Source organism: Salmo salar, chromosome ssa11 (assembly GCF_905237065.1).
Source record: "Salmo salar chromosome ssa11, Ssal_v3.1, whole genome shotgun sequence".
Taxonomy (NCBI): Eukaryota; Metazoa; Chordata; class Actinopteri; order Salmoniformes; family Salmonidae; genus Salmo; species Salmo salar.
The window spans coordinates 109,695,460-109,723,141 of NC_059452.1; the positions used below are offsets into that span (position 1 = coordinate 109,695,460).

At 47.7% G+C, this 27,682-nt stretch overlaps 1 protein-coding gene across 1 annotated transcript in view; it reads left to right on the forward strand.

Annotated features, from left to right (window-relative positions):
- Window positions 1–27,682, forward strand: part of polq (polymerase (DNA directed), theta) — a 115,328-nt gene that overhangs the window by 65,842 nt on the left and 21,804 nt on the right. Inside the window, exons 21-34 of the mRNA XM_045688921.1 lie at window positions 1,901–2,390; window positions 2,805–4,224; window positions 7,672–7,779; window positions 8,386–8,588; window positions 9,123–9,318; window positions 11,587–11,780; window positions 12,098–12,214; window positions 12,295–12,469; window positions 15,338–15,449; window positions 16,631–16,722; window positions 21,346–21,428; window positions 21,608–21,709; window positions 22,475–22,586; window positions 23,187–23,308. Coding sequence (XP_045544877.1) covers window positions 1,901–2,390; window positions 2,805–4,224; window positions 7,672–7,779; window positions 8,386–8,588; window positions 9,123–9,318; window positions 11,587–11,780; window positions 12,098–12,214; window positions 12,295–12,469; window positions 15,338–15,449; window positions 16,631–16,722; window positions 21,346–21,428; window positions 21,608–21,709; window positions 22,475–22,586; window positions 23,187–23,308 — 3,526 coding nt within the window. The remainder of the gene's footprint in view (window positions 1–1,900; window positions 2,391–2,804; window positions 4,225–7,671; window positions 7,780–8,385; window positions 8,589–9,122; window positions 9,319–11,586; window positions 11,781–12,097; window positions 12,215–12,294; window positions 12,470–15,337; window positions 15,450–16,630; window positions 16,723–21,345; window positions 21,429–21,607; window positions 21,710–22,474; window positions 22,587–23,186; window positions 23,309–27,682) is intronic.

Sequence of the window (27,682 nt, forward strand, 5' to 3'; positions counted from 1 at the left end):
AGAGGAGGGGAGAGGAAGGAGGGAGACGGGTGGAGAGGAGGAGAGAGGAAGGAGGGAGACGGGTGGAGAGGAGGAGAGAGGAAGGAGGGAGAAAGTTGGAGAGGAGAAATCCAACGACGTTAACCCACCGAACCCCTCACCAGTCTACAGTATCCATGGCAACCCCCATACCTATGGTTCCCATGACGACGCTGCGCCCAGATACAACTTCTCTCTGACTGACAGCCAGATGGAACAGATCCTCGACGACCAGGTAGTGGTGATGATGGGGGTGGTGGTGATGGTGATGGGGGTGGTGGGGGTGATGGTGGGGGTGGTGGTGGGGATGGTGGTGGGGGTGATGGGGGTGGGGATGGTGGTGGGGGTGGTGGTGATGGTGGGGGTGATGGGGATGGTATTGGTGGTGGTGATGGTGGTGATGATGGTGGTGGTAGTGGTGATGGTGGTGTGATGATGATGATGGTGGTGGTGATGATGGTGGTGGTGATGGTAGTAGTGATGGTGATGATGGTAGTGGTGATGGTAGTGGTGATGGTGGTGATGATGGTGGTGGTAGTGGTGATGGTGGTGATGATGATGATGGTGGTGGTGATGATGGTGGTGGTGATGGTAGTAGTGATGGTAGTAGTGATGGTGATGATGGTAGTGGTGATGATGGTGGTGATGGTAGTGGTGATGATAGTGATGGTGTTAGTGATGGTGTTAATGGTGGTGATGATGGTGGTGGTGGTGCTGATGATGGTGGTAGTGGTGATGGTGGTGATGGTGTTGGTGGTGGTGGTGGTGATAATGGTAGTGGTGATGATGATGGTAGTGGTGGTGGTGATAATGGTAGTGGTGGTGATGATGGTAGTGGTGATGATGATGGTAGTGGTGGTGGTGATGATGGTAGTGGTGATAATGGTAGTGGTGGTGATGATGGTAGTGGTGATGATGATGGTGGTAGTGGTGATGATGGTAGTGGTGGTGGTGATGTTAGTGGTGGTGGTGATAATGGTAGTGGTGGTGATGGTGTTGGTGGTGGTGATGATGGTAGTGGTGGTGATGGTGTTGGTGGTGGTGATAATGGTAGTGGTGGTGATGATGGTAGTGGTGGTGGTGATAATGGTAGTGGTGGTGATGATGGTAGTGGTGGTGGTGGTGGTGGTGATAATGGTAGTGGTGGTGATGATGGTAGTGGTGGTGGTGATGATGGTAGTGGTGATAATGGTAGTGGTGGTGATGATGGTAGTGGTGATGATGATGGTAGTGGTGGTGGTGATGATGGTAGTGGTGGTGGTGATGATGGTAGTGGTGATGATGATGGTGATGGTGGTGATAGTGGTGGTGGTGGTGGTGATGGTAGTGGTGATGGTGGTGGGGATGGTGATGATGGTGTTAGTGATGGTAATGATGGTGGTGGTGGTGGTGGTGATGGTAGTGGTGATGGTGGTGGTGATGGTGTTGGTGGTGATGGTGTTAGTGATGGTAATGATGGTGGTGGTGATGGTGATGATGGTGGTGGTGGTGATGATGGTGGTGATGGTGATGGTGGTGGTGGGGATGGTGTTAGTGGTGGTGATGATGGTGATGATGGTGGTGGTGGTAATGATGGTGGTGGTGATGGTGATGATGGTGGTGATGGTGATGATGGTGGTGGTGGTGATGATGGTGGTGGTGGTGATGTTGGTAATGGTGTTAGTAATGATGGTGATGATGATGGTGATGGTAGTGGTGATGGTAGTGGTGATGGTGGTGGTGATGGTAGTGGTGATGATGGTGGTAGTGGTGATGGTAGTGGTGATGGTAATGGTGATGGTAGTGGTGATGGTGGTGGGGATGGTGATGATGGTGATGGTAATGATGATGATGGTGGTGGTGATGATGGTGATGATGATGATGGTGTACTCTTCCTCTCCAGATCTTGGCAGGCGATAATGATGATGATGACGATGATGATGATGATACCCATCCCACCCCCTAGCGCACACCGCTCCTCAGTGACCAATGAGAACAGTCTAAACGGCAGTAGCAGCTTCCTATTCGACAGCCTGTACGACAGCTCCTTATTGGCTGGGCTTAGCCACGACTCTCACCAATCAGAGGAAGAGAAGGAGGAGGGGCCTGTTGTCATGGAGATGAGTCTCCTGTCCAACCAGCAGCGGCAACGCAGCGGGCTCATAGCCAATCAGGAGGCAGAGGAACAGGAGGCCGTCCAATGGGGCGAGTCGTCCTTCAACCTATCAGAGTGGGGCGACTCTCTGCTGGTTGGAGAGCACTTCCTGGAGAGGCGGAGCCTGCTGAGACACACGTCGGGACTGCAACACGAACAAGACTGCGGTCAGACAGACAGACCCCGACCTGACCACAGCAATGGTCAGACAGACGTTCACGGTCCGGAAAAAACGCATGTCCAGTGTTTGACGGAGCGACCGGAACACAATCACAGCGGAGAAGAAGGAGGAGATGGAGGGATTGAGAAGGAGAGAGATGGAAGGATTGAGAAGGAGAGAGATGGAAGGATTGAGAAGGAGAGAGATGGAGGGATTGAGAAGGAGAGAGATGGAAGGATTGAGAAGGAGAGAGATGGAAGGATTGAGAAGGAGAGAGATGGAGGGATTGAGAAGGAGAGAGATGGAAGGATTGAGAAGGAGAGAGATGGAGGGATTGAGAAGGAGAGAGATGGAGGGATTGAGAAGGAGAGAGATGGAGGGATTGAGAAGGAGAGAGATGGAGGGATTGAGAAGGAGAGAGATGGAAGGATTGAGAAGGAGAGAGATGGAAGGATTGAGAAGGAGAGAGATGGAGGGATTGAGAAGGAGAGAGATGGAAGGATTGAGAAGGAGAGAGATGGAAGGGTTGAGAAGGAGAGAGATGGAGGGATTGAGAAGGAGAGAGATGGAGGGATTGAGAAGGAGAGAGATGGAGGGATTGAGAAGGAGAGAGATGGAGGGATTGAGAAGGAGAGAGATGGAAGGATTGAGAAGGAGAGAGATGGAGGGATTGAGAAGGAGCGAGATGGAGGGAGAGGTGTTGCAGTGTGTGAGAGCAGGCTGTTTAAAAGACCTGCATCACAGAGAGATGGAGTGAGAGAGGAAAACCGAAAGAGAGAGAGAGAGGAGGAGAGAGAGAAGAGGACAGAGTCTGAATCCTCCCTCCACTGCAGCCCTGGACTCCAGGACATCTTTGATCGTTGGCCTAGTATGTCTGACCAGCCGTCCCAGCACCCTCTGCTGCAACCAGCTCACACACTCACACACACAGCTGTTGACAAACAGGACACAGAGGACAGTTTGACTGGTCTGACTGGTCTAACACCACTGGTACATGCTGAGCACAGAGAGACAGAGGACAGTTTGACTGGTCTGACTGGTCTAACACCACTGGTACATGCTGAGCACAGAGAGACAGAGGACAGTTTGACTGGTCTGACTGGTCTAACACCACTGGTACATGCTGAGCACAGAGAGACAGAGGACAGTTTGACTGGTCTGACTGGTCTGACTGGTCTAACACCACTGGTACATGCCGATGAGGACAGAGAGACAGAGGGACAACTGGGGGAGAAAGAGGGGGAGAGACGAGGGGAGACGGGAGAGAACAACGTGAGATGGGGGGAGACAGGGGGACAAATTGGGGAGAGAGAAGAGGGGAGATTAGGTGGGGCTCACGGGGACCTCATCCCCCCAACTCCAGAAACCGTCAAACTGACCACCTCCTCTGTCCAATCACCTCACGCCACGAGGACGATCCACCAATCACCTCTCACCACCAGAACTCTCAACCAACCAACTCTTATTTCCCATCCTCTCAACCATTCAACCCCCACCCCTCGACCCATCCACCAATCAGCTCACTCCACCCGCCTCCCTGATCAACCAGCAGTCTCTGTTGGTCCCCAGTCCCTGAAACCAAATCTCAAAACGCACACACACTCTCACTCAGCCCCTAAACCAGACACCAAACCAGCCCCTCAACCCAAAACGTTGCTAGACTCTCCTCCTGTCCCCTCCTCCCCCCCATCTCTGACTGACGAGGGCTTCACCCTCCAGCTCTCCCAGGATGCATCTCTCTCTCCCAGCAGCCCTAGCGGTGGGCTGGCCATCATAGACGTGGCGAGCGACAGAACACTGTTCTACACCTTTATAGAGGAATGGAGGAGGAAGGAGAGGTATTCCCTCGTTCCTGTCTGTCGAACGATAGGAGACGGAGGAGACGGAGGGACTGGAGGGAGGCAGATGAGAGGTAACTACACACACTCACACACACACACTCTCACACGCACAGTCGCACACACTCACACACACACTCACACACACACCAGGGCTACAATTTCCTTGCGGAGGCCCTATTGAGTGGCTGTAATGCCCCCCCCTCCCCACGTATTTCTGGCAAACCAGTCTGAAGTTGTTCATTTGCAATGTCAAATCAAATCAAGTTGTGTTTGTCACATGCGCCGAATACAACAGAATACCAACTCCAAGCGGGCTGTCATGTGCCTTTTTCTGAGGAGTGGCTTCCGTCTGGCCAAATGTCTGAAATTATAATAATAGCCTATCAAATGTCTGAAATTATAATAATAGCCTATCAAATGTCTGAAATTATAATATGGCCTATCAAATGTCTGAAATTATAATAATAGCCTATCAAATGTCTGAAATTATAATATGGCCTATCAAATGTCTGAAATTATAATATGGCCTATCAAATGTCTGAAATTATAATAATAGCCAATCAAATGTCTGAAATTATAATATGGCCTATCAAATGTCTGAAATTATAATATGGCCTATCAAATGTCAGAAATTATAATAATGTCCTCCCAAATGTCGGAAATTATAATACGACAATCAGATGAAAACATCGTCACCCATGATATGTGAAACGGAGCCAGAGCAGACCGTGAAAACAACAGTAAAATGGATTACATGTTGACATGCCACAGTATCCCGTCTAACACCAGCATTTCCCAGGCATCTTACCCGGGTTTCACATAGCTTTTACAGGTTATTGTAATCGGGGATATGATGTTTATACGTGTCCAGTAAAAACAGAATACTTGAGTATCCTCATTAATAACAGGATGTTGGTGAACATGTAAACCTATAACAGGATGTTGGTGAACATGTAAACCTATAACAGGATGTTGGTGAGCATGTAAACCTATAACAGGATGTTGGTGAGCATGTAAACCTATAACAGGATGTTGGTGAGCATGTAAACCTATAACAGGATGTTGGTGAGCATGTAAACCTATAACAGGATGTTGGTGAGCATGTAAACCTATAACAGGATGTTGGTGAGCATGTAAACCTATAACAGGATGTTGGTGAGCATGTAAACCTATAACAGGATGTTGGTGAGCATGTAAACCTATAACAGGATGTTGGTGAACATGTAAACCTATAACAGGATGTTGGTGAGCATGTAAACCTATAACAGGATGTTGGTGAGCATGTAAACCTATAACAGGATGTTGGTGAGCATGTAAACCTATAACAGGATGTTGGTGAGCATGTAAACCTATAACAGGATGTTGGTGAGCATGTAAACCTATAACAGGATGTTGGTGAACATGTAAACCTATAACAGGATGTTGGTGAGCATGTAAACCTATAACAGGATGTTGGTGAACATGTAAACCTATAACAGGATGTTGGTGAGCATGTAAACCTATAACAGGATGTTGGTGAGCATGTAAACCTATAACAGGATGTTGGTGAACGTGTAAACCTATAACAGGATGTTGGTGAACATGTAAACCTATAACAGGATGTTGGTGAACATGTAAACCTATAACAGGATGTTGGTGTGTATGTAAACCTATAACAGGATGTTGGTGACCATGTAAACCTATAACAGGATGTTGGTGAACATGTAAACCTATAACAGGATGTTGGTGAACATGTAAACCTATAACAGGATGTTGGTGAACATGTAAACCTATAACAGGATGTTGGTGAGCATGTAAACTTATAACAGGATGTTGGTGACCATGTAAACCTATAACAGGATGTTGGTGAACATGTAAACCTATAACAGGATGTTGGTGAACATGTAAACCTATAACAGGATGTTGGTGAACATGTAAACCTATAACAGGATGTTGGTGAACATGTAAACCTATAACAGGATGTTGCTGAACATGTAAACCTATAACAGGATGTTGGTGAACGTGTAAACCTATAACAGGATGTTGCTGAACATGTAAACCTATAACAGGATGTTGGTGAACATGTAAACCTATAACAGGATGTTGGTGAACATGTAAACCTATAACAGGATGTTGGTGAACATGTAAACCTATAACAGGATGTTGGTGAACATGTAAACCTATAACAGGATGTTGGTGAACATGTAAACCTATAACAGGATGTTGGTGAACATGTAAACCTATAACAGGATGTTGGTGAACATGTAAACCTATAACAGGATGTTGGTGTGTATGTAAACCTATAACAGGATGTTGGTGAGCATGTAAACCTATAACAGGATGTTGGTGTGCATGTAAACCTATAACAGGATGTTGGTGAACATGTAAACCTATAACAGGATGTTGGTGTGTATGTAAACCTATAACAGGATGTTGGTGAACATGTAAACCTATAACAGGATGTTGGTGAACATGTAAACCTATAACAGGATGTTGGTGTGTATGTAAACCTATAACAGGATGTTGGTGAGCATGTAAACCTATAACAGGATGTTGGTGAACATGTAAACCTATAACAGGATGTTGGTGAACATGTAAACCTATAACAGGATGTTGGTGAACATGTAAACCTATAACAGGATGTTGGTGTGTATGTAAACCTATAACAGGATGTTGGTGAGCATGTAAACCTATAACAGGATGTTGGTGAACATGTAGACCTATAACAGGATGTTGGTGAGCATGTAAACCTATAACAGGATGTTGGTGAACATGTAAACCTATAACAGGATGTTGGTGAGCATGTAAACCTATAACAGGATGTTGGTGAACATGTAGACCTATAACAGGATGTTGGTGAGCATGTAAACCTATAACAGGATGTTGGTGAACATGTAAACCTATAACAGGATGTTGGTGAGCATGTAAACCTATAACAGGATGTTGGTGAACATGTAAACCTATAACAGGATGTTGGTGAACATGTAAACCTATAACAGGATGTTGGTGAGCATGTAAACCTATAACAGGATGTTGGTGAACATGTAAACCTATAACAGGATGTTGGTGAACATGTAAACCTATAACAGGATGTTGGTGAACATGTAAACCTATAACAGGATGTTGGTGAACATGTAAACCTATAACAGGATGTTGGTGAGCATGTAAACCTATAACAGGATGTTGGTGAACATGTAAACCTATAACAGGATGTTGGTGAGCATGTAAACTTATAACAGGATGTTGGTGAACATGTAAACCTATAACAGGATGTTGGTGAACATGTAAACCTATAACAGGATGTTGGTGAACATGTAAACCTATAACAGGATGTTGGTGAACATGTAAACCTATAACAGGATGTTGGTGAACATGTAAACCTATAACAGGATGTTGGTGAGCATGTAAACCTATAACAGGATGTTGGTGAGCATGTAAACCTATAACAGGATGTTGGTGAACATGTAAACCTATAACATTCATGTATTCATGTTTCTGTGATTGAGTCTTAGTTATTCATGTTTCTGTGATGTTTGTAGGTCTTTCCCGGTGTTCCACAGGAAGTGTGGTGTTAACAGGACTGGCTGTCTGCTGGGGAGAGACAGACTCTTACTACATATCACTACTACCGCAGCAGCAGAGTACAGGTACGCACACACACACACACACATACACACACACATACATACATACATACGTACGTACATACATACATACATACATACATACATACATACATACATACATACATACATACATACATACATACATACATACATACATACATACATACATACATACATACATACACACACAACATTTCACTACGACAGGACAGCGGTACACACACACACATACATACATACATACATACATACACACACACACACACACATACACACACACAACATTTCACTACGACAGGACAGCGGTACACACACACACACACACACAACATTTCACTACGACAGGACAGCGGTACACACACACATACACACACACACACACAACATTTCACTACAACAGGACAGCGGTACACACACACACACACACACCCACCCACTCTCTCTCTCTCTCTGTCATAGTAACGGTCCTCCAAGTTATAATTCCAGCAGTTAACTACAACGATCTATTTATGTGGGTTTTGAACTGTATTGTTTCTTTGGGATAGCTGTACTGGCTTTCTGAGGTAACTGAATCCAACTTCTGTTTTCACTCTGACATGTCATGAACATGGAATTACTGTCCCACAGAGATGAGCTCCAGTCTGGCCCCGCCCCCGCTGGCTGCTGATTTGCCAGTTGGAGAGAGGGTGGAGCAGATGAGAGCCTGTCTGAGTAAGTCATTGGCCGACGGGGCAAGGGGTGTGGTCATGACTTATGACATCATCCAGGTGTACAAGACTCTGGTGCTGAGCTATGGTATCTCCCTGGAAGGACCCTGTGAAGACCTGAAGGTACACACACACACACACACACACAGATAGATAGAGACACACACACACACACACACACACACACACACACACACACACACACAGATAGATAGACACACACACACACACACACACACACACACACAGAGAGAGACACACAGACACACACACACACACACACACACACACACACACACACACACACACACACACACACTGATACACACACACAGATAGATAGACACACACACACACAGACATGTATATACATTTACACATTTATATACAAGCTGTGTAGGTGGAGTTTTATCTGTGTGTGTGTGTCTATCTATCTGTGTGTGTGTGTCTATCTGTGTGTGTGTGTGTGTGTGTGTGTGTGTGTGTGTGTGTGTGTGTGTGTGTGTGTGTGTGTGTGTGTGTGTGTGTGTCGTGTGTGTGTCTATCTGTGTGTGTGTCTATCTGTGTGTGTGTGTGTGTGTGTGTGTGTGTGTGTGTGTGTCTGTGTCTGTGTCTCTGTGTGTGTGTGTGTGTGTGTATCTGTGTGTGTGTGTTTAGGTGGCGTCTTGGCTGCTGGACCCGGGTAGTGAGGAGAGAACTCTAACCAACATGGTGACCTGCTACTGTCCGTCGGTTCTACCGCTACTGGATGGACACTCCCCCTCCCCCCGCCTACGGGCTGCCATAGACAGCGTGCTCATACACAGCACCATGCGTCACCTCACTGCCCTGCTGGAGAAAGACGGACTGATAGGTAAGGAACTCGCATACAGATGGACTGATAGGTAAGGAACTCACATACAGATGGACTGATGGGTAAGGAACTCACATACAGATGGACTGGTAGGTAAGGAACTCACATACAGATGGACTGGTAGGTAAGGAACTCACATACAGATGGACTGATAGGTAAGGAACTCACATACAGATGGACTGATAGGTAAGGAACTCACATACAGATGGACTGATAGGTAAGGAACTCACATACAGACGGACTGGTAGGTAAGGAACTCACATACAGACGGACTGATAGGTAAGGAACTCACATACAGATGGACTGGTAGGTAAGGAACACACATACAGATGGACTGATAGGTAAGGAACACACATACAGATGGACTGATAGGTAAGGAACTCACATACAGATGGACTGGTAGGTAAGGAACTCACATACAGATGGACTGATAGGTAAGGAACTCACATACAGATGGACTGATAGGTAAGGAACTCACATACAGATGGACTGATAGGTAAGGAACTCACATACAGATGGACTGATAGGTAAGGAACTCACATACAGATGGACTGGTAGGTAAGGAACACACATACAGATGGACTGATAGGTAAGGAACACACATACAGATGGACTGATAGGTAAGGAACTCACATACAGATGGACTGGTAGGTAAGGAACACACATACAGATGGACTGATAGGTAAGGAACACACATACAGATGGACTGATAGGTAAGGAACTCACATACAGATGGACTGATAGGTAAGGAACACACATACAGATGGACTGATAGGTAAGGAACTCACATACAGATGGACTGATAGGTAAGGAACTCACATACAGATGGACTGATAGGTAAGGAACTCACATACAGATGGACTGATAGGTAAGGAACACACATACAGATGGACTGGTAGGTAAGGAACTCACATACAGATGGACTGATAGGTAAGGAACTCACATACAGATGGACTGATAGATAAGGAACTCACATACAGATGGACTGATAGGTAAGGAACTCACATACAGATGGACTGATAGGTAAGGAACACACATACAGACGGACTGATAGGTAAGGAACTCACATACAGATGGACTGATAGGTAAGGAACTCACATACAGATGGACTGATAGGTAAGGAACTCACATACAGATGGACTGATAGGTAAGGAACTCACATACAGATGGACTGGTAGGTAAGGAACTCACATACAGGCGGACTGATAGGTAAGGAACTCACATACAGATGGACTGATAGGTAAGGAACTCACATACAGATGGACTGGTAGGTAAGGAACTCACATACAGATGGACTGATAGGTAAGGAACTCACATACAGATGGACTGATAGGTAAGGAACTCACATACAGATGGACTGATAGGTAAGGAACTCACATACAGATGGACTGGTAGGTGAGGAACTCACATACAGACGGACTTCTACCATGTCTGTCTCACTTAGCAATTTTTTATCATTCTGTGTCTGTCTGCGGTGTCTGTCCTCTCTGTCTGCGGTGTCTGTCCTCTCTGTCTGTCTGCGGTATCTGTCCTCTCTGTCTGCGGTGTCTGTCTGCGGTGTCTGTCTCTCTCTCTCTGTCTGCGGTGTCTGTCCTCTGTCTGCGGTGTCTGTCTGCGGTGTCTGTCCTCTCTCTCTGTCTGCGGTGTCTGTCTGCGGTGTCTGTCCTCTCTGTCTGCGGCGTCTGTCTGCGGTGTCTGTCCTCTCTCTGTCTGCGGTGTCTGTCCTCTCTCTCTGTCCTCTCTGTCTGTCTGCGGTGTCTGTCCTCTCTGTCTGTCTGCGGTGTCTGTCCTCTCTCTCTGTCTGCGGTGTCTGTCCTCTCTCTCTGTCTGCGGTGTCTGTCCTCTCTGTCTGTCTGCGGTGTCTGTCCTCTCTGTCTCTGTCTGCGGTGTCTGTCCTCTCTCTGCTGTCTTCGGTGTCTGTCCTCTCTGTCTCTGTCTGCGGTGTCTGTCCTCTCTCTCTGTCTGCGGTGTCTGTCCTCTCTGTCTGTCTGCGGTGTCTGTCCTCTCTGTCTCTGTCTGCGGTGTCTGTCCTCTCTCTCTCTGTCTGCGGTGTCTGTCCTCTCTGTCTCTGTCTGCGGTGTCTGTCCTCTCTCTCTCTGTCTGCGGTGTCTGTCCTCTCTGTCTCTGTCTGCGGTGTCTGTCCTCTCTCTCTCTGTCTGCGGTGTCTGTCCTCTCTCTCTGTCTGCGGTGTCTGTCCTCTCTGTCTCTGTCTGCGGTGTCTGTCCTCTCTCTCTCTGTCTGCGGTGTCTGTCCTCTCTGTGTGTGTAGATGTGTTTCGCGGTGTGGAGATGCGGTCCCAGGTGTGCTTGGCGCTGCTAGAGCTGAATGGGATTGGCTTCAGCTGGGAGGAATGTGACAGGCAGAAACACGTGATGCAGACCAAGCTGTCATCTCTGGAGTCGCAGGCCTACAGCCTCGCTGGACACAACTTCTCTCTGACTAGCAGCGACGATGTGGCACAGGTAGGGAGGGACACTACTTCCCCAAAACCTCCTCCGGACCACCGGACATTTCATATATTTGTTGTGACTATCGCCAAGGTCTTGACCAGGTCTTCAGGGTTACTAGGCAACTATCATCAAGGTTACCACAACATCTCTGTTGCATTAATGTTCTAAGGCTCTGTCTCTGTCTCTGTCTGTCTGTCTGTCTGTCTGTCTGTCTGTCTGTCTGTCTGTCTGTCTGTCTGTCTGTCTGTCTGTCTGTCTGTCTGTCTGTCTGTCTGTCTGTCTGTCTGTCTGTCTGTCTGTCTGTCTGTCTGTCTGTGTGTGTGTGTCAGGTGTTGTTCCGTGAGCTGCGCCTGCCTCCAGGCTGTGATCTGAGTGGGGTGAGGGGTAGTAAGAAGACCCTGGGGTACAGCAGGAGAGGAACAGGGAAACCGTTCAGTACCACCAAGGTATAACACAGACACACACTGTGACGTTATTGGTCCTGCTCTGTGACATCACACGTGAATTAAAAAGGTGACGTCATCAGGACATCCTGGCGAAGCTCAGTTCCCTCCACCCGTTGCCGGGGGTGATTCTGGAGTGGAGGAGGATCTCCAACGCCTTGACAACGGTGGTGTTTCCCCTGCAGAGAGAGAGACGACATCACCCCCTGCTGGTGATGGATAGAATACACCCCATCGCCCAGACACACACTGCTACAGGTAACACACACACACACTGCTACAGGTAACACACACACACACACTGCTACAGGTAACACACTGCTACAGGTAACACACCGCCCACACACACTGCTACAGGTAACACACACACACACACTGCTACAGGTAACACACTGCTACAGGTAACACACACACACACTGCTACAGGTAACACACACACACACTGCTACAGGTAACACACTGCTACAGGTAACACACACACACACTGCTACAGGTAACACACACACACACACTGCTACAGGTAACACACTGCTACAGGTAACACACTGCTACAGGTAACACACTGCTACAGGTAACACACACACACACTGCTACAGGTAACACACTGCTACAGGTAACACCCCGTCTCCCAGACACACACTGCTACAGGTAACACACACACACACTGCTACAGGTAACACCCTACTACAGGTAACACACTGCTACAGGTAACACCCTGCTACAGGTAACACCCCGTCGCCCAGACACACACTGCTACAGGTAACAAACACCCTGCTACAGGTAACACACACCCTGCTACAGGTAACACACACACACACTGCTACAGGTAACACCCCGTCTCCCAGACACACACTGCTACAGGTAACACACACACACACTGCTACAGGTAACACCCCGTCTCCCAGACACACACTGCTACAGGTAACACACACACACACACTGCTACAGGTAACACACTGCTACAGGTAACACACACACACACTGCTACAGGTAACACACTGCTACAGGTAACACACACACACACTGCTACAGGTAACACACTGCTACAGGTAACACACACACACACTGCTACAGGTAACACCCCGTCGCCCAGACACACACTGCTACAGGTAACACACACACACTGCTACAGGTAACACACTGCTACAGGTAACACCCCGTCTCCCAGACACACACTGCTACAGGTAACACTCACACACACTGCTACAGGTAACACACTGCTACAGGTAACACCCCGTCTCCCAGACACACACTGATACAGGTAACACACACTACTACAGGTAACACACTACTACAGGTAACACCCCGTCGCCCAGACACACACTGCTACAGGTAACACACACACACTGCTACAGGTAACACCCCGTCGCCCAGACACACACTGCTACAGGTAACACACTGCTACAGGTAACACACTGCTACAGGTAACACAGACACACACTGCTACAGGTAACACACTGCTACAGGTAACACCCTGCTACAGGTAACACACACACACACTACTACAGGTAACACACACACACACTGCTACAGGTAACACCCCGTCTCCCAGACACACCCTGCTACAGGTAACACAGACACACACTGCTACAGGTAACACCCTACTACAGGTAACACACTGCTACAGGTAACACCCTGCTACAGGTAACACACTGCTACAGGTAACACACTGCTACAGGTAACACCCCGTCGCCCAGACACACACTGCTACAGGTAACACACTGCTACAGGTAACCCACTGCTACAGGTAACCCACTGCTACAGGTAACACCCACTGCTACAGGTAACACCCACTGCTACAGGTAACACCCACTGCTACAGGTAACACACACACACACACTGCTACAGGTAACACACTGCTACAGGTAACCCACTGCTACAGGTAACCCACTGCTACAGGTAACACCCACTGCTACAGGTAACACACACACACACACTGCTACAGGTAACACCCTGCTACAGGTAACCCACTGCTACAGGTAACCCACTGCTACAGGTAACACCCACTGCTACAGGTAACACCCACTGCTACAGGTAACACCCACTGCTACAGGTAACACACACACACACACTGCTACAGGTAACACACTGCTACAGGTAACACCCTGCTACAGGTAACACCCCGTCTCCCAGACACACACTGCTACAGGTAACACCCTGCTACAGGTAACACACACACTGCTACAGGTAACACCCCGTCGCCCAGACACACACTGCTACAGGTAACACCCCGTCTCCCAGACACACACTGCTACAGGTAACACCCTGCTACAGGTAACACACACTGCTACAGGTAACACACTGCTACAGGTAACACCCCGTCTCCCAGACACACACTGCTACAGGTAACACTCACACACACTGCTACAGGTAACACACTGCTACAGGTAACACCCCGTCTCCCAGACACACACTGATACAGGTAACACACACTACTACAGGTAACACACTACTACAGGTAACACCCCGTCGCCCAGACACACACTGCTACAGGTAACACACACACACACTGCTACAGGTAACACACTGCTACAGGTAACACCCCGTCGCCCAGACACACACTGCTACAGGTAACACCCTGCTACAGGTAACACACACTGCTACAGGTAACACACACTACTACAGGTAACACACTACTACAGGTAACACACTACTACAGGTAACACCCCGTCGCCCAGACACACACTGCTACAGGTAACACACACACACTGCTACAGGTAACACCCCGTCTCCCAGACACACACTGCTACAGGTAACACCCTGCTACAGGTAACACACACTGCTACAGGTAACACCCCCTGCTACAGGTTATCTATCTGGAGATGAATGTACTGATGGATGACTACAATGTAATGTAGTGTAATGTAGCGTAGCGTGGCGTAGCGTAATGTAGTGTAGCATAGTGTAGTGTAGCGTAGCGTAATGTAGTGTAGCGTAGCGTAATGTAGTGTAGCGTAGTGTAGTGTAGCGTAATGTAGTGTAGCGTAGCGTAATGTAGTGTAGCGTAGCGTAGTGTTGCGTAGCGTAATGTAGTGTTGCGTAGCATAGTGTAGTGTAGTGTACACACTAATTATTTATACATCAGTCTGCTTGTGTATGTTGTGATGGATTCGTGTCTGTCCACAGGCAGAGTGAGCTTCACAGAGCCAAACATCCAGAACGTTCCGAAGGACTTTGAGATCCAGATGGCCTCTGTGGTGGAGGAGAGCCCGCCCTCACAAGATGGCCGCCGGACTGGGTGGGAATAACTATTTATAACTACTAACCCCAACCTTCACAAGATGGCCGCCGGACAGGGTTGGAATAACTATTTATAACTACTAACCCTAACCTTCACAAGATGGCCGCCGGACTGGGTTGGAATAACTATTTATAACTACTAACCCTAACCTTCACAAGATGGCCGCCGGACTGGGTTGGAATAACTATTTATAACTACTAACCCTAACCTTCACAAGATGGCCGCCGGACTGGGTGGGAATAACTATTTATAACTACTAACCCTAACCTACACAAGATGGCCGCCGGACTGGGTGGGAATAACTATTTATAACTACTAACCCTAACCTTCACAAGATGGCCGCCGGACTGGGTGGGAATAACCAGTAGTGGGAAAAGTACCCAATAGTCATACTGTAGTAAAAGTATAGATACCTTAATAGAAAGTTACCCAAGTGAAAGTTACCCAGTAAAATACTACTGGAGTAAAAGTCTAAAAGTATTTGGTTCTAAATATATTTAACTATCAAAAGTAAATGTAATTGATAAAATATACTTAAGTATCAAAAGTAAAAGTATAAATCATTTAAAATGTCCACTTGCTGACTCACCCAATGAAATGTCCACTCGCTGACTCACCCAATGAAATGTCCACTCGCTGACTCACCCAATGAAATGTCCACTCGCTGACTCACCCAATGAAATGTCCACTCGCTGACTCACCCAATGAAATGTCCACTCGCTGACTCACCCAATGAAATGTCCACTCGCTGACTCACCCAATGAAATGTCCACTCGCTGACTCACCCAATGAAATGTCCACTCGCTGACTCACCCAATCAAATGTCCACTCGCTGACTCACCCAAACAAATGTCCACTCAGGCTCAAATCAAGATACTCCGGCTGGTTACTTAAATGGTGCTGTTTGCTAAATGTTTGGAGTTGAGAAATAATTTTGGGAGCTACGGACAGATGATATTCTCCTCTTTTCAGTAGGCCTTTCCGTTTGCTTTCCAAACTGTTTACCCACAATTGTATTTGTATGCTCACTGACAGCCGCAAGTCAACAATCAGCTGTTTGGTATTTGCTGAACTGCTCAGATGTCGTGCTTCCTGACTCTGGGCCTGGGTGCTTAAAAACAATCCACAGAATAAGCTAATGATGTTCTGTGCCAAAAATATGTGTTCGTTCTTCTCAGTAGGGGCCGTTCCAGGCTGATCAGACCTCCTCCTCCTGAAGGGGGCGTGGCCTTCTCCGTCAGCATGAGACACGCCTTTGTACCTTTCACAGGTAACTCCTCCCCCTCACACCTTTCACAGGTAACTCCTCCCCCTCACACCTTTCACAGGTAACTCCTCCCCCTCACACCATAGAGCTCATCTCCGTCTGCATTTAACACCATGCAGCCGGCCATCCTAGTTCAATCTCAACCATGTCCTTCTCATGGATTATGGATGTTTTAACTGCCAGGCCACAGAGAGTCTATACTAATGGTACCATGTCAGACAGGCCACAGAGAGTCTATACTAATGGTACCATGTCAGACAGGCCACAGAGAGTCTATACTAATGGTACCATGTCAGACAGGCCACAGAGAGTCTATACTAATGGTACCATGTCAGACAGGCCACAGAGAGTCTATACTAATGGTACCATGTCAGACAGGCCACAGAGAGTCTATACTAATGGTACCATGTCAGACAGGCCACAGAGAGTCTATACTAATGGTACCATGTCAGACAGGCCACAGAGAGTCTATACTAATGGTACCATGTCAGACAGGCCACAGAGAGTCTATACTAATGGTACCATGTCAGACAGGCCACAGAGAGTCTATACTAATGGTACCATGTCAGACAGATGCCACAGAGAGTCTATACTAATGGTACCATGTCAGACAGGCCACAGAGAGTCTATACTAATGGTACCATGTCAGACAGGCCACAGAGAGTCTATACTAATGGTACCATGTCAGACAGGCCACAGAGAGTCTATACTAATGGTACCATGTCAGACAGCGGCCACAGAGAGTCTATACTAATGGTACCATGTCAGACAGCGCCACAGAGAGTCTATACTAATGGTACCATGTCAGACAGCTTACTGCCAGGCCACAGAGAGTCTATACTAATGGTACCATGTCAGACAGGCCACAGAGAGTCTATACTAATGGTACCATGTCAGACAGGCCACAGAGAGTCTATACTAATGGTACCATGTCAGACAGGCCACAGAGAGTCTATACTAATGGTACCATGTCAGACAGCTTACTGCCAGGCCACAGAGAGTCTATACTAATGGTACCATGTCAGACAGGCCACAGAGAGTCTATACTAATGGTACCATGTCAGACAGGCCACAGAGAGTCTATACTAATGGTACCATGTCAGACAGGCCACAGAGAGTCTATACTAATGGTACCATGTCAGACAGGCCACAGAGAGTCTATACTAATGGTACCATGTCAGACAGCTTACTGCCAGGCCACAGAGAGTCTATACTAATGGTACCATGTCAGACAGGCCACAGAGTCTATACTAATGGTACCATGTCAGACAGGCCACAGAGAGTCTATACTAATGGTACCATGTCAGACAGGCCACAGAGAGTCTATACTAATGGTACCATGTCAGACAGGCCACAGAGAGTCTATACTAATGGTACCATGTCAGACAGCTTACTGCCAGGCCACAGAGAGTCTATACTAATGGTACCATGTCAGACAGCTTACTACCAGGCCACAGAGAGTCTATACTAATGGTACCATGTCAGACAGGCCACAGAGAGTCTATACTAATGGTACCATGTCAGACAGGCCACAGAGAGTCTATACTAATGGTACCATGTCAGACAGCTTACTACCAGGCCACAGAGAGTCTATACTAATGGTACCATGTCAGACAGCTTACTGCCAGGCCACAGAGTGTCTATACTAATGGTACCATGTCAGACAGCTTACTGCCAGGCCACAGAGAGTCTATACTAATGGTATCATGTCAGACAGCTTACTACCAGGCCACAGAGAGTCTATACTAATGGTACCATGTCAGACAGGCCACAGAGAGTCTATACTAATGGTACCATGTCAGACAGGCCACAGAGAGTCTATACTAATGGTACCATGTCAGACAGCGCCACAGAGAGTCTATACTAATGGTACCATGTCAGACAGGCCACAGAGAGTCTATACTAATGGTACCATGTCAGACAGGCCACAGAGAGTCTATACTAATGGTACCATGTCAGACAGGCCACAGAGAGTCTATACTAATGGTACCATGTCAGACAGGCCACAGAGAGTCTATACTAATGGTACCATGTCAGACAGGCCACAGAGAGTCTATACTAATGGTACCATGTCAGACAGCCGCCACAGAGAGTCTATACTAATGGTACCATGTCAGACAGGCCACAGAGAGTCTATACTAATGGTACCATGTCAGACAGCTTACTGCCAGGCCACAGAGAGTCTATACTAATGGTACCATGTCAGACAGCTTACTGCCAGGCCACAGGGAGTCTATACTAATGGTACCATGTCAGACAGCTTACTGCCAGGCCACAGAGAGTCTATACTAATGGTACCATGTCATGTCTGCCTGCGTGTCTGTCTGCCTGCGTGTCTGCCTGCCTGCCCGTCCGTCCGTCCTTCTGTCGGTCCGTCTGCCTGTCTGTCCTGTTTGAAGCACCCTGTCATCCCTGAACGAATTGCCCCTCGGGGATTAACGAAGTTGTATTGAATAGCTGCAATATTTCTTCGATCCAGTTGACTACTTCAAAATGGTGAAAGGCCTCAATGGTGCTGCTAAAACAGTCTTTGGGTCAGGGTTATTCCTAATTTCACTCCTCCCTCTCTCAATTTAAAATGTAAAAGCCTTTATCGGCATGGGAAACATATGTTAACATTAACAAAGCAAGTGAAATAGATAATAAACAAAAGTGAAATAAACAATAAAAGTTTTACAGTAAACATTACACTCACAGAAGTTCCAAAAGAATAAAGACATTTCAAATGTCATATTATGTTTATATACAGTGTTGTAACGATGTGCAAATAGTTAAAGTACAAAAGGGAAAATAAATAAGCATAAGTATGGGTTGTATTTACAATGGTGTTTGTTCTTCACTGGTTGACCTTTTCTTGTGGCAACAGGTCACAAATCTTGCTGCTGTGATGGCACACTGTGGTATTTCACGCCAATAGACATGGGAGTTTATTATTATTGGCTTAGTTTTCTAATTCTTTGTGGATCTGTGTAATCTGAGGGAAATATGTGTCTCTAATATGGTCATACATTTGTCAGGAGGTTAGGAAGTGCAGCTCAGTTTCCACCTCATTTTGTGGGCAGTGTTGCACGTAGCCTGTCTTCTCTTGAGAGCCAGGTCTGCCTACGGCGACCTTTCTCAATAGCAAGGCTATACTCACTGAGTCTGTACATAGTCAAAGATCTTAAATGTAGGTCAGTCACAGCGGTCAGGTATTCTGCCACTGTGTTCTCTCTGTTTAGGTCCAAATAGCATTCTAGTTAGCTCAGTTTTTATGTTAATTCTTTCCAATGTGTCAAGTAATTATCTTTTTGTTTTCTCATGATTTGGTTGGGTCTAATTGTGTTGCTGTCCTGGGGCTCTGTGGGGTCTGTTTGCGTTTGTGAACAGAGCCCCAGGACCAGCTTGCTTAGGGGACTCTTCTCCAGGTTCATCTCTCTGTAGGTGATGGCTTTGTTATGGAAGGTTTGGGAATCGCTTCCTTTTAGGTGGTTGTAGAATTTAACGGCTCTTTTATGGATTTTGATAATTAGTGGGTATCGGCCTAATTCTGCTCTACATGCATTATTTGGTGTTTAACGTTGTACATGGAGGATATTTTTGCAGGATTCTGCATGCAGTCTCAATTTGGTGATTGTCCCATTTTAGTGAATTCTTGGTTTGGTGAGCGGACCCCAGACCTCACAACCATAAAGGGCAATGGGTTCTATAACTGATTCAAATATTTTTAGCCAGATCCTAATTGGTATGCTTCTCTTTCTCCCTCCCCCCTCTCTCTCTCCGTCCCTCTCTCTTTCTCCCTCCCCCCTCTCTCTCTCTCGTGCTCCCTCTCTTTCTCCCCCTTCTCTCTTGCTCTCCCCTCCCCCTTCTCTCTCTCTTTCTCTCTCCCCACTCTGCCCCTACCTCTGTCTATCCATCCCTCTCCCATCCCTGGTCACCCCCACGCTCTTTCTCCTCTCCCCCATCTCTCTCTCTCTCTCCTTACCCCCCCCTCTCTCTCCTTACCTCTCCTCTCTCTCCTTACCTCTCCCCCTCACCTCTCCCCCTCCTCTCCCTCCTCTCCCTCCCCCTCCCTCCCCTCTCCTCTCCTCTACCTCCTCTCCCTCCCCCCTCTCCCTCCTCTCCCTCCCCCTCCCTCCTCTCCTCTCCCTCCCCTCTCCCCCCTCTCCCTCCTCTCCTCTCCTCTCCCCTCTCCCTCCTCTCCTCTCCCCCCTCTCCCTCCTCTCCTCTCCTCTCCTCCCCTCCCTCCTCTCCCTCCCCTCTCCCTCCTCTCCTCTCCCTCCTCCCTCCCTCCCTCCTCTCCTCTCCCTCTCCCTCCCTCCCTCCCTCCTCCTCTCCCTCCCTCCCTCCTCTCCTCTCCCTCCCTCCCTCCTCTCCTCTCCCCCTCTCCCTCCTCTCCCCCTCTCTCCCCCTCTCCCTCCCTCTCCCTCCTCTCCTCCTCTCCCTCCCTCCTCTCCCTCCCTCCTCTCCCTCCCCCTCCCTCCTCTCCCTCCTCTCCCTCCCTCCTCTCCTCTCCCTCCTCTCCCTCCCCTCTCCCTCCTCTCCTCTCCCCCTCTCCCTCCTCTCCTCTCCCCCTCTCCCTCCCCTCTCCCCTCTCCCTCCTCTCCTCTCCCCCTCTCCCTCCTCTCCTCTCCCTCCTCTCTCCAGGAGGGATGGTATTAGCAGCAGATTATTGCCAGCTGGAGCTCAGAGTGTTGGCTCACCTCTCTAAGGACAGACGTCTGCTACAGGTCACGCACATACACACACGCAGACACCGACACACACACACGCACACACATGCACACACACACACACACGCAGACACGCACACACACACACACACACACGCAGACACAGACACACACACACACACACACACACACACAGCTTGGTGATGCTACTTTGACCTTGTCTAAATGTGTGTCAGGTGTTGAATGGAGGAGCTGATGTGTTCCGCTGCATCGCTGCTGAATGGAAGAACATTCAGCTGGAGACTGTAGACGACAAGCTGAGACAACAGGCTAAACAGGTACACACACACACACACACACACACACACACACACACACACACACCACCACTCACATATACACACACACACACACACACACACACACACACAGGATACAGTTTTACTGTCCTTGTGGGGACCTAAAATGTATTTCTATTCAACATAACCCCAAAGCAGCCATTGTGGGAATCTGGGAAATGTCCCCACGAGGGAGAATTCCTGCTACCCAGTAACACACTGCATTTGTTTCCAACTTGATGTTTGTTCATTATAGTGTGTGTGTGTGTGTGTGTGTGTGTGTGTGTGTGTGTGTGTGTGTGTGTGTGTGTGTGTGTGTGTGTCTATGTGTGTGTGTGTGTGTGTGTGTGTGTGTGTGTGTGTGTGTGTGTGTGTGTGTGTGTGTGTGTGTGTGTCTATGTGTGTGTGTGTGTGTGTGTGTGTGTGTGTGTGTGTGTGTGTGTGTGTGTGTGTGTGTCTATGTGTGTGTGTGTGTGTGTGTGTGTGTGTGTGTGTGTGTGTGTGTGTGTGTGTGTGTGTGTGTGTGTGTGTGTGTGTGTGTGTGTGTGTGTGTGTGTGTGTGTGTGTGTGTGTGTGTGTGTGTGTGTGTGTGTGTGTGTGTGTGTGTGTGTGTGTGTGTGTGTGTGTCTATGTGTGTGTGTCTATGTGTGTGTGTCTATGTGTGTGTGTGTCTATGTGTGTGTGTGTCTATGTGTGTGTGTCTATGTGTGTGTGTCTATGTGTGTGTGTGTGTGTGTGTGTGTGTGTGTGTGTGTGTGTGTGTAGATATGTTATGGTATAATATATGGGATGGGAGCCAAGTCTCTGGGAGAGCAGATGGGGATAGAGGAGGACGATGCAGGGGCTTATATCGAGAGCTTCAAGGACCGATACACAGGTACACACACTGATCTGGCTGGCTGGGAGTGATTTACTGGGAGTGATTTACTGGGAGTGATTTACTATGTGAGTGATTTACTATGTGAGTGATTTACTGTGTGAGTGATTTACTATGTGAGTGATTTACTGTGTGAGTGATTTACTGTGTGAGTGATTTACTGTGTGAGTGATTTACTGTGTGAGTGATTTACTGTGAGTGTGATTTACTGTGAGTGTGATTTACTGTGAGTGTGATTTACTGTGAGTGTGATTTACTGAGTGAGTGATTTACTGAGTGAGTGATTTACTGAGTGAGTGATTTACTGAGTGAGTGATTTACTGAGAGCGATTTACTGTGTGAGTGATTTACTGTGTGAGTGATTTACTGAGTGAGTGATTTACTGTGAGTGATTTACTGTGTGTGTGTTTTACTGTGAGTGAGTGAGTGTGATTCACTGTGTGTGATTTACTGTGTGTGTGATTTACTGAGTGAGTGATTTACTGTGTGTGTGATTTACTGTGTGATTTACTGTGTGTGTGTTTTACTGTGAGTGAGTGAGTGAGTGTGATTCACTGTGAGTGATTTACTGAGTGAGTGATTTACTGTGTGTGTGTCCAGGTATCCATAGGTTCCTGAAGGAGACAGTGCGTAGCTGTGTGAAGAAGGGTTTTGTCCAGACTCTACTGGGAAGGAGGAGATACCTACCTAACATCAACACCAACGGCTACACCAGGAAACAGGTAGCTAACATCACACACCAACACCAGGAAACAGGTAGCTAACAGGATACACCAACACCAGGAAACAGGTAGCTAACAGGACACACCAACACCAGGAAACAGGTAGCTAACAGGACACACCAACACCAGGAAACAGGTTGCTAACATCACACACCAACACCAGGAAACACGTAGCTAACAGGACACACCAACACCAGGAAACAGGTAGCTAACATCACACACCAACACCAGGAAACAGGTAGCTAACAGGACACACCAACACCAGGAAACAGGAAGCTAACATCACACACCAACACCAGGAAACAGGTAGCTAACATCACACACCAACACCAGGAAACAGGTAGCTAACATCACACACCAACACCAGGAAACAGGTAGCTAACATCACACACCAACACCAGGAAACAGGTAGCTAACAGGACACACCAACACCAGGAAACAGGAAGCTAACATCAACACCAACACCAGGAAACAGGTAGCTAACATCACACACCAACACCAGGAAACAGGTAGCTAACAGGACACACCAACACCAGGAAACAGGTAGCTAACAGGACACACCAACACCAGGAAACAGGTAGCTAACAGGACACACCAACACCAGGAAACAGGTAGCTAACAGGACACACCAACACCAGGAAACAGGTAGCTAACAGGACACACCAACACCAGGAAACAGGTAGCTAACATCACACACCAACACCAGGAAACAGGTAGCTAACAGGACACACCAACACCAGGAAACAGGTAGCTAACAGCACACACCAACACCAGGAAACAGGTAGCTAACATCACACACCAACACCAGGAAACAGGTAGCTAACAGGACACACCAACACCAGGAAACAGGAAGCTAACATCACACACCAACACCAGGAAACAGGTAGCTTACATCACACACCAACACCAGGAAACAGGTAGCTAACAGGACACACCAACACCAGGAAACAGGAAGCTAACATCACACACCAACACCAGGAAACAGGTAGCTAACATCACACACCAACACCAGGAAACAGGTAGCTAACATCACACACCAACACCAGGAAACAGGTAGCTAACAGGACACACCAACACCAGGAAACAGGTAGCTAACATCACACACCAACACCAGGAAACAGGTAGCTAACATCACACACCAACACCAGGAAACAGGTAGCTAACAGGACACACCAACACCAGGAAACAGGTAGCTAACATCACACACCAACACCAGGAAACAGGTAGCTAACAGGACACACCAACACCAGGAAACAGGAAGCTAACATCACACACCAACACCAGGAAACAGGTAGCTAACAGGACACACCAACACCAGGAAACAGGTTGCTAACATCACACACCAACACCAGGAAACAGGTAGCTAACATCACACACCAACACCAGGAAACAGGTAGCTAACATCACACACCAACACCAGGAAACAGGTAGCTAACATCAACACCAACACCAGGAAACAGGTAGCTAACAGGACACACCAACACCAGGAAACAGGTAGCTAACATCAACACCAACACCAGGAAACAGGTAGCTAACAGGACACACCAACACCAGGAAACGGGTAGCTAACAGGACACACCAACACCAGGAAACAGGTAGCTAACATCACACACCAACACCAGGAAACAGGTAGCTAACATCACACACCAACACCAGGAAACAGGTAGCTAACAGGACACACCAACACCAGGAAACAGGAAGCTAACATCACACACCAACACCAGGAAACAGGTAGCTAACAGGATACACCAACACCAGGAAACAGGTAGCTTACATCACACACCAACACCAGGAAACAGGTAGCTAACAGGACACACCAACACCAGGAAACAGGTAGCTAACAGGACACACCAACACCAGGAAACAGGTAGCTAACATCACACACCAACACCAGGAAACAAGTAGCTAACAGGACACACCAATACCAGGAAACAGGAAGCTAACATCACACACCAACACCAGGAAACAGGTAGCTAACATCACACACCAACACCAGGAAACAGGTAGCTAACATCACACACCAACACCAGGAAACAGGTAGCTAACAGGACACACCAACACCAGGAAACAGGTAGCTAACATCACACACCAACACCAGGAAACAGGTAGCTAACATCACACACCAACACCAGGAAACAGGTAGCTAACAGGACACACCAACACCAGGAAACAGGAAGCTAACATCACACACCACCACCAGGAAACAGGTAGCTAACATCACACACCAACACCAGGAAACAGGTAGCTAACAGGACACACCAACACCATGAAACAGGAAGCTAACAGGACACACCAACACCAGGAAACAGGTTGCTAACAGGACACTACCAGGAAACAGGTAGCTAACATCAACACCAACGGCTACACCAGGAAACAGGTAGCTAACAGGACACACCAACACCAGGAAACAGGTAGCTAACAGGACACACCAACACCAGGAAACAGGTAGCTAACAGGACACACCAACACCAGGAAACAGGTAGCTAACAGGACACACCAACACCAGGAAACAGGTAGCTAACATCACACACCAACACCAGGAAACAGGTAGCTAACAGGACACACCAACACCAGGAAACAGGTAGCTAACATCACACACCAACACCAGGAAACAGGTAGCTAACAGGACACACCAACACCAGGAAACAGGTAGCTAACATCCCACACCAACACCAGGAAACAGGTAGCTAACAGGACACACCAACACCAGGAAACAGGAAGCTAACAGGATACACCAACACCAGGAAACAGGTAGCTAACAGGACACACCAACACCAGGAAACAGGTAGCTAACATCAGAAACCAACACCAGGAAACAGGTAGCTAACATCAGACACCAACACCAGGAAACAGGTAGCTAACAGGACACACCAACACCAGGAAACAGGTAGCTAACATCCCACACCAACACCAGGAAACAGGTAGCTAACATCAGACACCAACACCAGGAAACAGGTAGCTAACAGGACACACCAACACCAGGAAACAGGTAGCTAACATCACACACCAACACCAGGAAACAGGTAGCTAACAGGACACACCAACACCAGGAAACAGGTAGCTAACATCAACACCAACGGCTACACCAGGAAACAGGTAGCTAACAGGACACACCAGGAAACAGGTAGCTAACATGACACACCAACACCAGGAAACAGGTAGCTAACAGGACACACCAACACCAGGAAACAGGTAGCTAACCTGACACACCAACACCAGGAAACAGGTAGCTAACAGGACACACCAACACCAGGAAACAGGTAGATAACATCCCACACCAACACCAGGAAACAGGTAGCTAACATCACACACCAACACCAGGAAACAGGTAGCTAACATCACACACCAACACCAGGAAACAGGTAGCTAACATCACACACCAACACCAGGAAACAGGTAGCTAACCTGACACACCAACACCAGGAAACAGGTAGCTAACAGGACACACCAACACCAGGAAACAGGTAGATAACATCCCACACCAACACCAGGAAACAGGTAGCTAACAGGACACACCAACACCAGGAAACATCACACACCAACACCAGGAAACAGGTAGCTAACAGGACACACCAACACCAGGAAACAGGTAGTTAACATCACACACCAACACCAGGAAACAGGAAGCTAACAGGACACACCAACACCAGGAAACAGGTAGCTAACAGGACACACCAACACCAGGAAACAGGTAGCTAACATCACACACCAACACCAGGAAACAGGTAGCTAACATCACACACCAACACCAGGAAACAGGTAGCTAACAGGACACACCAACGGCTACACCAGGAAACAGGTAGCTAACAGGACACACCAACACCAGGAAACAGGTAGCTAACAGGACACACCAACACCAGGAAACAGGTAGCTAACATCACACACCAACACCAGGAAACAGGTAGCTAACATCACACACCAACACCAGGAAACAGGTAGCTAACATCACACACCAACACCAGGAAACAGGTAGCTAACCTGACACACCAACACCAGGAAACAGGTAGCTAACAGGACACACCAACACCAGGAAACAGGTAGATAACATCCCACACCAACACCAGGAAACAGGTAGCTAACAGGACACACCAACACCAGGAAACATCACACACCAACACCAGGAAACAGGTAGCTAACAGGACACACCAACACCAGGAAACAGGTAGTTAACATCACACACCAACACCAGGAAACAGGTAGCTAACAGGACACACCAACACCAGGAAACAGGTAGCTAACATCAACACCAACACCAGGAAACAGGAAGCTAACAGGACCTACCAACACCAGGAAACAGGTAGCTAACAGGACACACCAACACCAGGAAACAGGTAGCTAACATCACACACCAACACCAGGAAACAGGTAGCTAAC